General features: G+C 45.8%; 1 protein-coding gene across 1 annotated transcript in view; it reads right to left on the bottom strand.

The window, feature by feature from the left end:
* SLC16A2 (solute carrier family 16 member 2) overlaps positions 1-17,545 on the bottom strand; it is a 108,326-nt gene that overhangs the window by 17,389 nt on the left and 73,392 nt on the right. Inside the window, exon 2 of the mRNA XM_039488009.1 lies at positions 3,490-3,634. Within this exon, the coding sequence (XP_039343943.1) occupies positions 3,490-3,634 (145 nt within the window). The remainder of the gene's footprint in view (positions 1-3,489; positions 3,635-17,545) is intronic.

Genomic DNA, 17,545 nt, shown 5'->3' with positions numbered 1-17,545 from the left:
ATGGCGGGCGTGGAGCTGTTCGGTTTGCAGTGCTAGTAGCACCTGGAGCGTGTCCGCTTGGCGCTCCATAACATTTAAGAGCTGCTCCGTGGCTTCATTCTGGCGCACCGCGGTCTCCTTTTTGTCCTTCTTGCTGTACCACCACTCCTTCAATTCTTGTTTTTCGGCCGTGGAGTGCATTGTGACTTCACGCTGAAAGTCCTCTTTATTTTTTTGTGGCTTCTTTCTAAAACTGCGCAGAAGTTCAGCCAGTGATAAAGTGGGAGGCTGGGCTCCCCAGACCATATCTGTGAAGCCAAAATGCTACATTTTACAGAAACAGTATTGTTTGCAACACACAGACCACGGATTCAGTGATTTAAAAGCACAGCTAGTATTCACATACCTGTCACTAACTGGCTGACCCCAGGCAAGCACACAGGAGCCACAAATCCCCCAAAATGGTGACTAACCACGGGGGCAGGGGAAATCAGTGTTCCAGGACCGTACTGTACACTGGGCACGTGGCTCTTGGGGAGACCCAGCACTGTAGGGAGGGCCTTATAATCATTACTGTCCCTACATTTTCCATAGGCTGCGTTCATTAGGGAAGATATTCTGTTGCTGAGGGTGAGCAGGGAATAAAGGGAGGGTCTTCAAGAATGCAGCTTCTGCCCTGGCCCCTATGCGGCTCGCCTGTGTGCAGTAATGGTCCTCCCTCCAGTGACGGCAGAGTAGCGCGGGAAAGAGACCCTTAATGGAGAAGAAACAAAGCAGCTCTGCCAAAGAACGTGCAGCAGCGAATTAGCCAGTATCTCTATGAAAGTTTCGTGGAGATCTCTGAGGCAGATTCCTGTGAAGGGAGGGAGTCAATCAACAGCCTGTTCCACCGCTCAGACTAGGCATGTGGTGGTACGCGCATCATACAGACACAAGCCTGCTTTTTGCAACCCTCCTGCCCCCAACAACTCGCTTCAGCGATTTCCAAAATCAAAGCCACTTACCAGGGGCCTCCTCTCCTGTTTGTGCTTCGCCAAGCTCCAACTGCTGTGACTGGCTAGCCTCCTCCGGGGTAGAGAAGAGCTCCTGGCTGCATGCATCTTTGACCTCCAAGTCGTCACCTGCCTCTGGGTCCCGCTCCACATCCTCGTCCAAGATTTCCTCCTCCTGACTCAGTCCACTCTCGACTGACATGCAAGCCACTGAAGTATCCAAAATGGCCTTCGCAGTGGAGGTGGGATTGCCACAGAGTATTGCGTCCAGCTCTTTGTAGAGCTGGCAGCTTGTGGGCGCAGCACCGGAGGGGCAGTTTGCCTTCTGTGCCTTGTGGTAGGCGTTTCGCAGCTCCTTCACTTTGACCCTGCACTGCAGTGTGTCCCGGTCATGGCCCCTTTCTGTCATACATCGTGAAATCTGTCCATAGGTATCATAATTCCTATGGCTGGAGCGCAGCTGGGACTGGACAGTCTCCTCTCCCCAAATGCTGATGAGGTCCAGCAGCTCGGCATTGCTCCAAGTGGGGGATTGCCTGGTGCGTGGAGCAGGCATGGTCACTTGGAAAAATGCGCTGAGACCACTGCACACGTCACCAAGCAAACAAGAAGGGGACTTTCAAAATTCCCAAAGAATTTAAGGAGTGGGGCTCTTGATTGGTCACTTGAGGGCAGGGCTGTAGAGTTCAAACCGATGACCAGAGAGGCGAGAACAGGCATTGTGGGACACCTCCTGGAGGCCAATCACAGCGCTGAAACCAACCAAGATCTCTACACTGGCACCGTGGCGCTGTAGCCCCGGAGCAGAAAGTTATACACTTCTCGTCGAGGTTTTTTTTTGTTTGTTTTTTGTTTTGTTTTTTAAACACAGCTCTGCAACTGCGCAGTTTCTGCACACTAAGTGGCTTGGCAATGTGTATACCTCGGGAGTTACAGCGCTCAAAGTGGCTTTACTACACAGAAACTTGCCAGCGTAGACAAGGCCTCTATTAGAACAGGCTCCATGACACACTAAGAAGCAGTTCCGATTCCACACAGTAGAGGGTACATGCACATACAGGAGCATGCTAGTAGAAAACCAAGTTATGGGCAGGATTTGGGGAATATCAACAAATGGGTAAAAATCAGGCCAAAATTCCTCAATGCACTGATCTGGGACCAACCAGACACTGAACTTTCGGCAAGATGTGGTGCCTCGACTCCATCGTCTGGTGCTGTTTAGGAAGCCAGCAATGCACACCTCCACTTATACCTTCAATGCCTGGCTGAACAGCACATAGCCCCTTGATGTACCTAGATTGTGGGGCATAATTTCCCATGGAGAGCTCTCTCCTCTTTTTAAAATGTCGGTTTCAAGGGTCTCCTCTGGGAGATCACTGGGGCCCTTTCCCATGCCAAAGCAGAAAGGAGACTGAAGAGTTAGGCATAAAAGCAGCTGCTCTGAGCCTCAGCTATCTTCATTGCCCCCTCCTGTCAAGGGTTCCCACTTGGGGAGTGGTGAAGTGGAATGCTGCAGACAAGTCACCTCCTTTCACAGAAGTATGGTTTCAAACAGTTACAGGGAGTGTTTTAATTAGAACTGAAAACAAACCCATTTGAAAATTGTTTATTTATAGTCACTCTCTCTCACACACACAAACAAACTGAAAATCTGTGATGCTGAAGCAGTATAATGTACCATCAAAGCCTGCTAAACATTTTTATAATGTTAATGAAATCGTGTCCTGACAGAAATCCACAGAAGTTAAAAAGCACTGAAAAAATTAATAACACTACTGTATTTTTTAAAAGCAGCATGTTGCAGACACAAAGACATTCCAACAGACTAATATGTTCTGCTTCAAAACACATTTACATTCCTGATTTTCCTTCTACTGCAGATAGCCAAAAATCCCATGCAAATTAAATTTGTGATTCCATTGTGACTGGTGATAAAAAGACAGGCTTCAGTCTCTATACAACTCCAATTTATTATGCTCCAGTGGAAGCTATTCACTTTCAGCCATACTTGGGGTCAGGTTTGATTTTAAACATTAATTCACTTTTAGTAGCTGAGGTCAATTTTTAAAAAATATGATTTTGAACCTGATTGTGACAGTACCTCAGGTTCTATCACCGCGTGTGGAGGTGCAAAGCTGTTCTGCTGACACTCTGCAAGTCAGACCAGGAGGTCTCAAATTCCAATTCAGGAGCATAAAAAAGGCTGAGAACTCTGATAGAGGAGAGATGTAGGAGCAGACCGGCAGGGAGAAACCCTGGGCATGGCCAAGTTCTAAAGAAATTCAGGCTAAGGTTTGTGTCTCCTTAAGACAAAGATAAAGAAAAGCGTCAGGAAGGGGGATGAAATTAGGACAGTAACTCACTGTGTGCAGGCAGGCTGGGGCAGGCGCAGGGAGAGCACCCTCTTCCACTACACCTGATCATAAGGCAGCAATAAACTAGCACTGGATTTGTCTAAAAAAAAAAAAAAAAGCTTGCCACAAAGTTACATGCCACCCCAGGCAAGTTTCAGCCTTACTTTGTAAAAGAGCTGGAAAGGAGTCCAATAAAAGCGATGGCTGCCCCCGAGGCTGCTGTCGTCCTGCAGCCAATCCGGTCAGTGAAGATACTCACAATAGGCGAGCAGAAGAAAATCATTCCCATGGCCAGGGCTCCAACCAGTGCTAGGGAGAGAAAGAAAGGGAGGTGAAGATCAGCAACTGCTTTGGAGACAATATGCCAATGACAGAGAAACCAAAGCAGTGGTGGGGAGAGGATTTTGTTGGTAGTCTCAGTAGAGTGGCCCATCTCCATTGCACAGCCAGCCAATCCTTGCACTACTCTCTCAAGAGACACAGTCTCTTCTGGCCATAGCTGAGGCATGCTAGCCTGGCATGTACACAGACATCATTGTACCTGTTGTGTGGATAGAACAAGTAGGTGTTTGTGTGAGGGAGGCGTGCCTAGGTTTATGCTATATCCACCTCTGCTGGGTTTATGTATTCTAGTAAGGCAACCCAGATTCTGCTGCATCTATCTAGCTTGTCTTGTAGTCACTATACTGAGGTCTCCACTGCTATGATTTCTGTCTGTAAGATATTCTGGACTGGTAAGAAAAACATGTAGACCCAGAGAGATCATAAGATCTTCCTAGACTCTGACATTTATGGGCTTGATATCCTGAGGTACTAAGCACCGTCAACTCCTAGGAACTTCCTGAGGCAGAGAGCTTTCAGCCCTATATTTTAGCTACAATTACTATCCATCAATACTAATTTTCCTAAAGGGCCAGAGATTTCTAAACTTCCCTGCAGGACATAAGGGTTTTCTGACGTCACTGCGGGTGGCTTTCCATTGCAATGTTCTTTCCTACTCCAGCAACAATATGTACCCTACATAAAACAACTGAGAGATATTAATTACAGCAAACATCAATTTTCTAAACAACATAAGCTAGTAAATTAATGACACTCAAATTACACGTCAACCAGAAACAAAAAACAGAAAAATGGCAAAACTTAAGAGAACAAGATCTGAGCCCCACCAAGAGATGTTGGCTTGGTCCAAGAGTAATAAAACAGAACACACACGGTCTGGAGCTGTGCTCGCTGACAAATCTCTTGCCAGTGTTTCGTTCCAAGGAATGCACCTTGTTTTGGACAAAGAGATATACAGTACCTGCACAAAGCCATATTAGATGCGTGAACAAGACCATTATCACAAAACAAATCCAATGCCCCAATTCCATTGGAAAGACTTTGATCAGGGGTATGATCCAAAGCCCACTGGAGTCAACGGGCATTTTTCCAGTGACTTAGGATGATGACCTAGGATTTAACACTGCCTGTTGGAAGGTCTTTTATTTTCCATCTTTCTTTACACAAATCTGGAGGAAACGACTATTTTTTTTAAAAGAAAGATTTTGCTGCTGAAAAAGATTTTGGGCCTGTCAGGCTTGATGTCTTTAAAGGTCTCTTCAAACCCATTCTTTCCTTAGAAGATACAGAAAGGCAACCTATTAAAAAAAAATCCTCCATCCACAAATGGTGAGGAGAACCAAGAACAAGAAATGCACTGCAGAATACATTAACCCTTGCATGAGGAGGTCTCCTGTCTGGAGCACAGAGTTCTGAGGAAAGAAGGAAGGGAATATAGAAACTACCACTCTGGCACAGATCAACAGCCACTGGATAATGCACATAACTGTATAATATTTACAATCCTTGGTCGGGGAAGGGGAATTTCTTTTGTCAGCTGATGATTAGCTTATGCATAAGGATTGAAAGCAGTTGGCATTTTATTCTAGGTAGTGTAAACGCAGACAGCTGCTCTTATTTATAGAATTACCTATCAAAAGAAGTATAATGGGATACAAAATTAGTCGCAAATCAGGTTGGTATTATATGTCTTAGTCCATAAACAACAACAAGGCTGCGAAATAAAGCACTCAGAAGAGCAAATTAATTTTAATTTAGGACACCTTATGAATATGAATTATGAGAGTCGTTATTTACATAATCACATGCTATTCTTTCTGCAGCACCCCTGCCTCGTTCAACGTTCAGGTCAGATGGTGTGCAATGAGCTAAACAGCTGTTCAAAACAGATCTAAGAAATCGTATTTTTAATTGTTGACCATGTGGTCTCCTTCCCAGTAGTCTCTACACCAACCCCTGCCTCATTCATTAGCCAACCTGTATAATGAATGAGACAGGGATCCTGCAAAATATAAATAGAGACAATACAATATACAATTATGTAATTAGAGACAACAGTTTACACCAGCTAAGGAGATCTAGTAGCTGCACAAAGGGGCAAACTTAAGGTTGTGCGGACAACACTGGCATTTTCTGACTTCTGAGTGCTTAACTTTGTATTGTTAATATTTTAAAATGGAATTTCTTAAGTGTTTTAAGAGAAAATAAAGAATTTCCACAACTCTGAACTGTAGTATTTGATCAACAGCCGAAGAATGATTTTTCCTGAGCACCACAGGAATTCGGTAAGTGCACAGTTTTGAGTACCTTCTATATACCCATATCTGAATGCAGGATAGTATCCATTAGCATGCTAGCATGCAGCAATATAGGTCTTAAAACTACTGAAAGATCTCTTATAAATCACAGTGGTTTGCACTCGTGGAAATAAGCTTCTTTATGGCAGCTTCCAGAGTCATGTACTTCTGGGCACCAGACTCCACAGTGCAACTTTTAAGACTGTAACACTGACCACTGAACAAGAAACTTCCCCTACACAAGTGGTCCCAGTTACACTCCAAGGCAAACTTCAGCAAGTATTCAGCATGTAAGGATTTGCTTGCACCTGCAGTGAGGGCTCTGCAAATCTTTTCATCCCGGCATACAACTGAACCCAAAGTAGCACAATACAACTGATCCTTCTATAACTGAGAGCTTCCAAAAGTAACCAGGTCCCTTACAAAAAGAAAGTTAAAGATAGCGCCCCACCCCCACAACCAATCCCTTCCTCTTTCCTAAAAAGCTCGACACAAAGAGGCACTCTTGGGCCTGAGAACAGCTGGCCTTTTCAAATTAATTATAGGTTTTCAAGAACCACTTTATTCAAAACAGTGTTCTGACAATAAATTGAGATGGAGGAAAAATCCTTTAAGGGAAGAATAACTGAGGCACAGCAGGAGCTCTCTAGGACTCACTTCAGGCTGAAAATACTCCCATCTGGCACTGGAACGAAACAAAATTAAAAAGAGAGAGAGAGCAAAGGAGAGACCTCCCTCTATAGCCAATACTCTTGGCTATAAACAAGGTGCACAGTGTAATGAAAGTACTTCTAATAGGATTAGGCGGCATCATTCCAAAGAGCCATCCAAAACAACCGCAAAAAGGGTGGGGGGCCAGAGGGGAAGAGCCAGAATGAAAAAGGCTCATTACATTGGAGAATATATTTCCGGAAATGTTCCCTCTATTTAAGCCAAGCCAGTAAAACATTTGACGGTCCCATCATGTTTGAAGTTTGCTGAGCATTGTGGTTATTATGGGAAATGAATCTGAGAAACATGGAAATGCAAGCAGAAAACCAGGTATTGCATTTAAATAGGCCAGATTCTGATCTCAATTACTCCAGATTTATACATGCATAACCGGTATTAAAATCCTGCCCAACATTCAGACTCACATAGGTAGTTCAAAACACACCTCAACCAGGAGAATCAGCAGCCTCAGCTTGGAAGTTCTAAAAATTGTAACTTGTGAAGGGAGGGATTGTTTAACAAAAAATTCCCCTACTCTATTACTCCACCTTAGAGAAACTGCTTATCACATGCAGTGGGGGGAAAAAATAGTGTTCTGGCATAACAGTGAGATAAAATAGGTAATAATAATAAACAACATGTTCAGGGTGCTTTTTGTTTTCAAAGTGCTTTACAAATATTAACTAGGTAATGCTTACAATGTCCCCGTGAAACAGGGAAACGTCGTGGCTATCTCAGTTCCACAGACACAGAATGTGAGGGAGAGACTGGTTAAGTGCCTTGTCCAAGATCACAATGACACTGCTGGGAGTAGACCAGGAGAAGTTGCTGGCTCCCAATCCTGAGGCCTATTTAATGCTGGTTTGCGTTTAAACACCAAATGAGGATAGGGACAAGTGGATTAATAGTTAACTCTTATATTTTACAGTCACAGGATTGGTATGCGCAGGAGCGAAGAAATAGAGCAGAGCCCTCCATTGCGATAGGCAACAACTGAATTGAAGATGGCTACTGGGTCCAACAACCGAGGCGGTTTTGCCTTGTTAATTTCAGCAAGAGGTCAGAGGATAGTCACAGTGAAAGGTCAAAGATGATGAAAAAAAATAGTAAAAAGTGCCCAGCACATTGTTTAGTAACACATAAAACTGTTGGTATGTCACTAGACCAGCTCTTGTGCTGTGTTTGTATCTGTCCATTGTCATTACTGCATGAGCTAAAGCAGAACTGACCCTTGGAAAGCCATCTTAACTCTCCACAATGGAATTAAGCTTCTTGTGGAGTCTTAGCTGTTCTGGTCCTCTGGGTCACCGCAGCCTAGAAATGCTGATCTCTGTGGTACCAGTGCAGCACTATTAACAGGAAATTCATCCTGCACTTCAGTGGGAACTGGACTGGGATCTATTAGTCTGCTGCACAGGCCAGGATTTCACTTGGCAGCTCTCAAGAATCTTAGTGAATTTAGAACTTGATCCAACGCCCCCTGAAGTCAATAGGAGTCTTGCTTTTGACTTCAGTGGGTTTTGGATTAGGCCTTTAGTTCCTACCCCACCCCCAAAATCCATCGGGTAATATATGTAAAATAAACACAATACTCAGGACACTAATGGAATCTTATCAACAACATACCATGCTCCAGTGGAGCATGAAGTATGTTGTACAAAAATTGGACAAAACCCAATTTAAAGCTAGATTGGAATTTATTTAAGTATTGTGCAAAATCTGGACAGGAATTGGGTTAAGACTGGATCAGTCTCAAGGCCTTTCAGGCTCAAACATTTACTGGAATAAATGGTAAATGGGTTTATTTTGGAGTCAGCCTTTGGAGAGAAGAAAGGCCTGACTGGTGGGCATTCAGAATCTTCCAAGTCCAACAGACATGCTGTGAGCATCTGAAAACAAGACTGATGTTACCGAAGTGTGTGCGCGAAGGCAGTGGAGAGATCAGTGCTCTACTGACAGGCAGAACCTTGTAAGCTGTCGTGTCCCTGCAAAACCCCCTGTGTGACACGGGACACGCTTTATGGGAATACAAAGGTCATTTCAATATATTAAGAAGTTTTCATTCGTCTCTCTTGGCCTTTCAAATGCAATGGAATAGATACACGTGTACGCAAGTTCATTAAACAAAGGATCCTGACATTTTCTAGTCTGATCCCCAACACTGCATGAGAACGAGGCCTAGCATGTGTTTTCCGGATGAAAATTTTCTGTCAAAATCTGCCCCCCTCCCCACCCAAAAGGATGCCTTTGCAACCAATACAAAAATTCTCTCTCAAAAAAAAATTGAGCCAATGAAATGATCTTTTGGGGACTGACTCACATTTTTAACATGTGGGCTTGGCAATACTGCAGCTGGTAGAATCAGCAACCAACATATTGTCACGTTCTAATTGCTGGCTCTGAGTTTGATGCATCTGGTATCAAATTACATGCAATGCAAATCGCATCTATATGCTCTTACTCAACCTCCACAATAGTCTCCACCTGAGGATAACAAACCGGCAGCCACGTGGGGGGCGACTTTAACTGAAAAGAGTACCAAAGGCTGAATTATTTTCAAAGTTACCTCCCTAAAGATGCCTGCTGCTTTGTCCAAGTCTGCAGGTTAATGACTGGCAAAAATCACCTGCAGGGGGGAGAGAACAGCAGCAAGACTGTGTGGAAAGCTGATTGTGTTGTGATTTGCCCTCCCAGGCAGCCCCAAACTTTCTCCTCAGCAGGTGGAATGTTCTTAGATTGATGCTCAGGGTATTTGGTGGGTAAATCACAGCATGCCTATATGAGCGCTCTTCCGAATATGGAGCTGGAGAAGGAACACACGGGGATATCCTCCAACTATCTGGAGAGGGGGCAGCATTACCGAACACTGCAGTGGAAACAGTCCCACCAGCAGCCCTCTGCATTTCAAACCACAGAACGGCAATGCAGCAGCCAACAGGGCATCAACAGCTTCCAAAAAGCTCCTTCCCACATCCAAGCTAATAGGAATTGAGTGGGAAATGGACCCAGTACAGGGTGCAAACAGAGCATCACCACAGAGCCAGGGGGAACGTAGACAATCTGCAGTGAGCAACTGAATGGGGTGCACAGCAGCAGGCAAGGTACAGGACAAGCAGTTCACATGCAAGCTTCCCCCCCCCACCCCACATGCCAGCATGACTCAATCCTGACCTGAAGTAAACACCTCACAAAGTGAGAGGTGAGCTCAGTCTCCAGGGTCCATCCATTCCTGGGATTGATGATCAAGAGGGTGGTTTCCAACAGGCTCTATATTTTTGTGTTTGAAGCGTTTGCTAACAGGAATCATGAAACCCATTCTTCTCTAGGAGACAGGGAGATGAATGTCAAGCGAAATCTGCTACAACAAAAGGCAAAGCTTGCTCCGCAGGTTAAATCTGCAGGGGATTTCTAAATCACATGATACGGAGGGCACGCTCTTTCTTCTCCATTTCTTTCTAACCATCTATTCCAAAAGGGAAAACCACTTTTAAAAAGGTGCACATCCCCCATTTTCTGACTTAATTGAATCAGGCTTTCAATAATACAACAGCTCTTGCTTCTGGGAATGGAGCTGCAACAGGCACAGGGCAAGGCTAGCAAGTTGCACAATAGAAAATTAGTCTTAAATGATTTTTCCAGGACAGGAAACAAAGGAAAAATATTGTAGTCATTTACAGACAAGAATCCAAATTCCCTCTGGTATTGAGCTCATTGTTTTCAAAGCTTTCAGAAAGACAACATTAATACTGTGCCATGGGGTGCACTAAATCTAGTCTTTTTGTTCATTATAAATTAATCTCCAGGGAAACGAAGGGGAGAGACCTCCTTCTCTGACCACAGCATGGGAGTTTAACTGCTCAAGAATTGGTAGGTGATTTCAGATCCTGTCCCAAGCTTTGTCCACACTTGAAAGCTTGTCCTAAAATTTCCCACTTTTACCTTCATTAGTGCAGAACCACCATGTGTAGACAGGGTGGTGTTAAGCAGATGCTGGCGGCTGTCAATGTTTTAGGCGCTGTGTCATGTAGACCTGCTCTCTGCAGAGTAAGAGGAGGACACAGTGCTGAAAGGCCAACAATCATTTGGAATTATGCCTACACTGGTGCGCTTGTCATTGCTGCTCCTGATGTAGTCAAACTGTGACAGCAACAAATATTAGGGAAAAGAAACTACTGTAGACACAGGTTTCAGTATATGAAGTTATCTGTACTTTAATGTATAAAGGAAAGCTGGCAGTTCAAGGCACTGGTAATGAGATCTGGATGGACCTTTTCACCTCTAGCCAGCCCCAGAAAGTCATAACTCAAAGTAGTGGCACTCTGCTGGCTGCTTGGTGGTCTCTATGAAATGAAATAGAGCAGTGGTTCTCAACCTATTTTCCATTGTGGGCCACATATGCAGCTCTCTATGTGTTATGTGGGCTGTATCCACACAATATACATACTACCTGCATTGCCTGCGGATGTCACATGTGCTGCAGCTGTGTGCTGATTGGGCCGCAAGTGCCCCGTGGGTTGTGAACCACTGAATTAGAGGAAATCAGTCCAGTTTCTAGCAGACATCGTCAAGCCCAACCCCACCATTTGGCACTAACTGGCCGTATGGGTTGGCAGTCTCAGTAGGGAGGTGAAAGATCAAATGGGCAATGAAGAGTGAACTCTCAGTCCTAGAGGCTCCCCACCCACCCCCACTGCCTGTGCAGTACATGTTATGTGGCGTCCATCTCTAGGGCTGTCAATCTGGTACTAGCACTAGAAATCATAAAACCATAAAAACAGGGGGTTTGAGCATTGGCCTGCTAAACCCAGGGTTGTGAATTCAATCCTTGAGGGGGCCATTTAGGGAACGGGGGTAAAAATCTGTCTGGGGATTGGTCCTGCTTTGAGCAGGGGGTTGGACTAGATGACCTTCTGAGGTCCCTTCAAACCCCAATCTTCTATGATTTAACAGTGCTCCAAACATAGCCCTAATCAGAAGCTGCAGTTTGAAACAGCAGCACCGTGTCTTGACTAGAATGGGCTTTTCCTTCCAGGGCATTCTCAATGCAGAGATGGACCTGATGTACAAAGCCTGGGTCTGAAAGGACCCTGAAAGCTTAGATTGATCTCTTTGCACCCCATGGTAACAAAGCCCAGCATGTATGAGATAACAAGACAGAGAATATCATAATTCCACTATGTAACTCCGTTACGCCCACACCTTGAATAACGTATGCAGTTTTGATTGCCCCATCTCAACAGTGATATATCAAACTGGGAAAAGTACCAAAGGCAACAAAAATGATTAAGGATATGGAACAGCTTCCGTATGAGGAGAGATTAAAAAGACTGGGAATGTTCATCTAAGAAAAGAGACAATTATGGCGGGATGTGATAGAAAGATCTATAAAATCCTGAATTATGTCAAGAAAGTGAATAAGGAAGTATTATTTAAGTCCTTCACAGAACACATGAGCCTGGGGGTCACTCACTGAAATTAAAAGACAGCAAGTTTAAAACAAATATAAGGAAGTATTTCTTCACACAATGGCCAGTCAACCTGCAGAACTCATTGCTGGGGGATGTTGTGAAGGCCAAAAGTGTAACTGGGTTTGAAAAGAATCAGATAAATTCATAGTGAATAGGTCTATCAATGGCTATTAGCCAAGATGGTCAGGGATGCAAGCCTATGCTCTGAGTGTCCCTCAACCTCCAACTGCCAGAAGCTGGGACCATGGGCGCCAACTTATATGGGCTCTTGGAGCTAAAGCCCCAGGAATATTCATAATCAGGGGCTCTGCTCCACCAATATTTGGAGCTAGATTTTCCCCCCTCCCCGGAGCTTCCCTGCCTGAATGTAAAGAGAGCGCACAGCACGTCTCTCTCTCCTTTGCTGCTGCTGCCATAGCCTAAGGGCTGCAGCATTAGCATAAGAGGAATGCTAACTGCTGCTGAAGCACTCAGGAGGGGGAGGGGAGTGGAGGGGGCCTCCCCTCTCCTGCCCCTACCTGGAGGAGACACAAACGGGCCAGGAGACAGACATCATTCACCTTAGCAGCTGCTGGGGCTTCCGTGAGTGTTTGACCCTATGATTTTTTATTATGTTTGAGTGTTTGACCCTATGATTCCCCCCCTGCCCCAGCCCCAGTCCCAGTCCCAGCCCCTACTCCTACCCCCAGTGAGGCACAGCAGGCTGCACAGGGGAAGCAGGAAGCCACATGTGAAGGCAATGCCCCCTCCCCCAGCACCCACCAACCCACCCGCCACAGGAGGGATGGGAGAGGGAGGCTTCCTAGACCTGAGCAGCTGGGGCTTGGGTGAATTTTATGACACCCTGCTCCCCCGTCCCATAGCCAGCCACCACCCTGCCTACCCCACTTCTGCCCCATGCTGGGCAAGGGGCAGCCCCATCCACAGTGAAGTTATGGTGAGGGGCAGCAACATGGAAGGCCACCTGTGCCCCCCCCAGTACCCATCATAGGGGAGGGGAGTGAGCTTTCTGGACCTGAGAGGGGCCCTAGGAGCATGTGCAGAGTATGTGTGCTGTGGGGGGCAGGAGGGGTCCCTCCCCTGGAGCTTGCTGCTGCCAGTGGTGGTGATGGGGAGTCCTCTCTGGCCCTAGCCCTGGGGCAGCCTGTCTGCACCCCAAGCTCCTCATCCTCAGCCCTGCCTCACCCCAAAGCCTGCACCCCCAGCACTGAGCACACTCCTGCACTGTGAACCCCTCATCCCCAGCCCCACCCCAGAACCCTCACCTGAGGGGAAAAACATGCAACTTAAATTTGATGGTCAGTTTGGAGTATCATTGTATTTAGCACAATATTTGATTATTTTACACCCTTCAAAGTATGTAACTGGTCATATACAGGTGTTTTCTCTGAATACTGTCTGTGTGCCTCAGTTTCCCCAATGCATTTCTTAAGGCTCTAGATGGTGGGATAAGGGGGTGTGATTGTTGTAAAGCCCTAGAGGGCCAGTGTGATGCTGTCTGCACAGAGAATGGCCGACACCCTGCCTCCAGGCAACTGATGGCCTGGGCCACTCTCCTGCAAGGTGCCAACTGAAGGTGTTGGAGAACAAAGAGATCAGGTGGCCTCCTAATGCCTGGAAAAGAGACAAAGGCCAGAGGAGGGAGTGTCAGTGCCTGTGCAGACTTCTGGGAAGCGCATGGTGTGGAAGGGGATGCTGGGATGCTTTGGAACAACTCCATACAAAGCCAGTCAGGACTCTGGGGGAGCTTCCTCTCTGAGCATACTGTCTCCAGGGCAAGAAGCTTACACCTTCCTGGGTCTGACCTCGGAGCATTCAGCATGCCCTTCCACACCATGCACTTTCCGCAGCGAGTCTGCCCAGGCAGGTCCTGGGGCAACCAGAGGTCCCTGCACCCCAACTCCGCAGTCAGATGTGACTCTCAGCCAGACAGTAAAACAGAAGGTTTATTAGATGACAGGGATACAGTCTAAAACAGAGCTTGTAGGTACAGAAAACAGGACCCCTCAGTCAGGTCCATCTTGGGGGGCGGGGAGCCCAGACCCAAGTTCTGGGCCTCTCCCGATTTCCCCAGCCAGCTCCAAACTGACACTCCCTCATCTGGCCTTTGTGTCTCTTCCGGACAAGGAGGCCACCTGATCTTTGTCCCCAACACCGTCACTTGGCACTTTGCAGGGGAAACTGAGGCACCCACACAGTATTCAGAGAAAACATTAAGAACATTCCCACTTTGTCACAACAGGTGCAACAAAATTTAATACCGTATATTGAAGCAGGCAAGTGCTGCTTCTGACTTTCCACTTTTAATTGACCCTTGTAATCTTGTGGTGCTGATGCACTGTAGCTTCATTTTATATCAGCTTACAGGGTGAGAGCGGGGGGGGGCACCATTTTGGGCCCCACTAAAAATTATACGAACCTGCCGCCTATGGCTGGGACTGGATGACAGGGGACCCATCATTTGATAACTGCCTGTTCTGCTCATTCCCTCTGAAGCATCTGGCACCAGGCACTGTCGAAAGACAGGATACTGGGATAGATGGACCATTGGTCTGACCCCAGTATTGCCATTCTTATGTGTTTTCTATTTGGACCTGATGTGCTAAGCTTGGGTCTGCATTCAAACTTCTTCCAGGTTCAGAAGTGCTCAGATCTGAAGTTTTGGTGTGGATCCATTTTTAACTCAGTGTGACTGACCACATCTGTTTCTCTCCTCATAGCGGAGGGCAAAGGGGAGGGAGAAGGGGGAGAGAGAGAGAGATGGACGACAGAGACAGACAGAAAGAGACACACACACACACACTCTCTCTCTCTCTCTCTCTCTCTCTCTGCTGGAGAACTACCAGAATCCTTGCAGACACTGTATGGTAGCATGTGGCCTTGCTGGAACAGATGAATACAATCAAATCTGAAGGGCCAGTAGGAAAAGGGAGGAAATGAAGGAATGCTGGTATTCTACACCTGAAACCTGAATGCCCTACCTATGGCACAGATTGCAAGTGCAATAAAGGATCAATTTGGACAATATGGTCAGGGGAAAAAACATGCAAGCTACACAAACTCAGAAGGTGTTATACTAGCCATGTTCACATGACCACTGACCCAGTGACTGCAACCAGAAATATATCTGGCAAAAAATGAGCATGGCTAAACGGCTTCCTGGGTGCAATGCCCATCTGGTCATCCTATGCTATCATCGGAGACTGCATTGTATCATCACCTCCCAGCTAGTAATGATGGTCATCTCCTGAGCCCAACACTTGTGTGCCCATCACACATTGTTTTATTCTGATGACCTCTGCATTTTAGCAGTGGGTGTTGTGGTACTTCTGCAGTTGTTAAAATTCCCTTCTTTGTACAACAGTAGATCATCCCCTCCCTTGTTGTGTATTGAAGGGCTTCTGTATTTACTAGGCATGGGTGGTGGAATAGCTGTATGTCATTTCCCCCTCTCCCCACCAAATATTCCCTGTGCACTTTTAAGGGTTAAAGGTGGATGAACAGGCCTCCCATATTTGGGCCCTTTTAAAATAATTTCTCCACAGAAGTCAAGAAGGCAGCACACACAGACTATTCTAATACTGAATCAGCTAACAGTGTGACACAGCAAGTGGCACCATTATAACTGGAGTCTCTGAACATATTCCCTCAATAGATGGTCTCACCTATCTAAAGTACTTCCATGGCCTCATTACTGTAATATCTAAGCGCAGTCTTTAATGTATTCATCCTCATGTGAGGTAGGGCAGTGGTATTTTTTGAGGCATAGAGAGACCAAGTGACCTGCCCAAAGTTACACAGGAAGTCTGTAGCAGAGCTGGGAACTGAACTTGAGTCTCCGAAGTCCCAGCCTAGAACCCCAACCATAAAGCCCCCCATCCCTCCTCTCCTATTTGCGTATTCCTGTCCCATCCCAGTGTTCTGGGAAGATAGAGCAGCCTTCATCATTGCCACTTAGCAGCTACACACATGGCTTAAAAGTGGATCTTTCAAAGACCCCACTGCATTTCTAATCACATTCCAGCCAAACTCACTTAGCTTTCAAAACTGATGTTTTAGCCTGGCTCTCCCATGATCCTCCCCCACAGCTCCTCTTGAATACCATTAAAAACCATATCTCCCAGCAATTACACAGTGCACATGATGGATGAGTCTAACCACTGGTACGTTCCTGCACTTATCTAAGCCATGTACTTTTCCTCTGGAGATATTAGCCAGCTCTTATGCTGGAGTTTAAACACAGAGAACTCTAAGGAAGAAAGATGGATCTCCAGCAACTTATTAATTATATCTTTATAGAGATCAGGGCACAAAGTGGGCCTGGGATCTCATACAACTTGGCACTTCTGGACTAGAGAATGAGGCATCAAAATTCATGAACCATAAAATGCCTTTGTTTAGCTAACAACTGTCAAACTAAACACCATCAGCATTAGACTTCTAATCGTTATTTCATCTGGTTCCCCTTAAAAAAAATAGCAAGGTTATTGCAGTACTGTGATGTTCTTCAGCCTGTCATCTGCCTTCCCAGAAAGCAAAACATGAAGAGCTCTTAGGGCTCAACGCAAAGCCTGCTGCAGTGGGAGCTGATCCAGGCTCTTTAGGGGGAGCGTTCACAATTAGTAAGGGAAGCTCCAAGTCCCACCCTGAGGAAGTTCCCATTGTTATTTAATGCCCAAAGGGAATGTTAATTTGCTTAGCTGTCAACTGAAGCTAGATACCCGGCTTCCCCAAGCATACTAAGCAAAGGAGGTCCCATTGCATGGTTTTCCTCGAAGAGAGGCATATTGATACTCTCGGATGTGAGAAGGGGATGGCAAACCTGCAAGAAGAGGCACACAGTCCATCTGGTTCTGACAACATGCCACAGGTGGCAGCTTAAAGCCAGGCATTGATTCATTGCTTAGTGTGGGCGCTTGTCATGGACAAAGAGGAAGGCACAGTCCCTATCTCCAAGGGGAACTGACAAGATGAATAATCCTATTTAACAAACAGAAATGCCCTTGCATGTGTCACTGGTAATATCTGCCATTTAAAACTGGCATGAACATTTACTCTGTGTTATTGCTGCTGGCTGATTACTTTTTACACAGACCTCCACTTGGCCAGTGAAAATGATCTGGCCAACTTCACTTTTTGATTCCCATGTACAATGCTGTCGTGTTTGGAGTTCAGCAGACAGGCATGCACACAGAGCTTATAAACACCCCACATTTTGGGTCTAAGTAATTCATCAACATCTCTTTTATTCATTAGATCTAATCCACTCCCGTCCCATACAAAAGATCCCAGCCCACCATACACTGGGGCACCTCAGCATGTTACTGTTACACTGACGAGGCCTTGTAAGTACAGGAAGGAAATTTTCAACTTAGTTTCAGGCCAATAACAACAAAGTTCAG

Source organism: Mauremys reevesii, linkage group 9 (assembly GCF_016161935.1).
Source record: "Mauremys reevesii isolate NIE-2019 linkage group 9, ASM1616193v1, whole genome shotgun sequence".
Classification (NCBI taxonomy): Eukaryota; Metazoa; Chordata; order Testudines; family Geoemydidae; genus Mauremys; species Mauremys reevesii.
The sequence above is the reverse complement of the archived record's forward strand: the minus strand, read 5'-3'. Positions and strand labels throughout refer to the sequence as shown.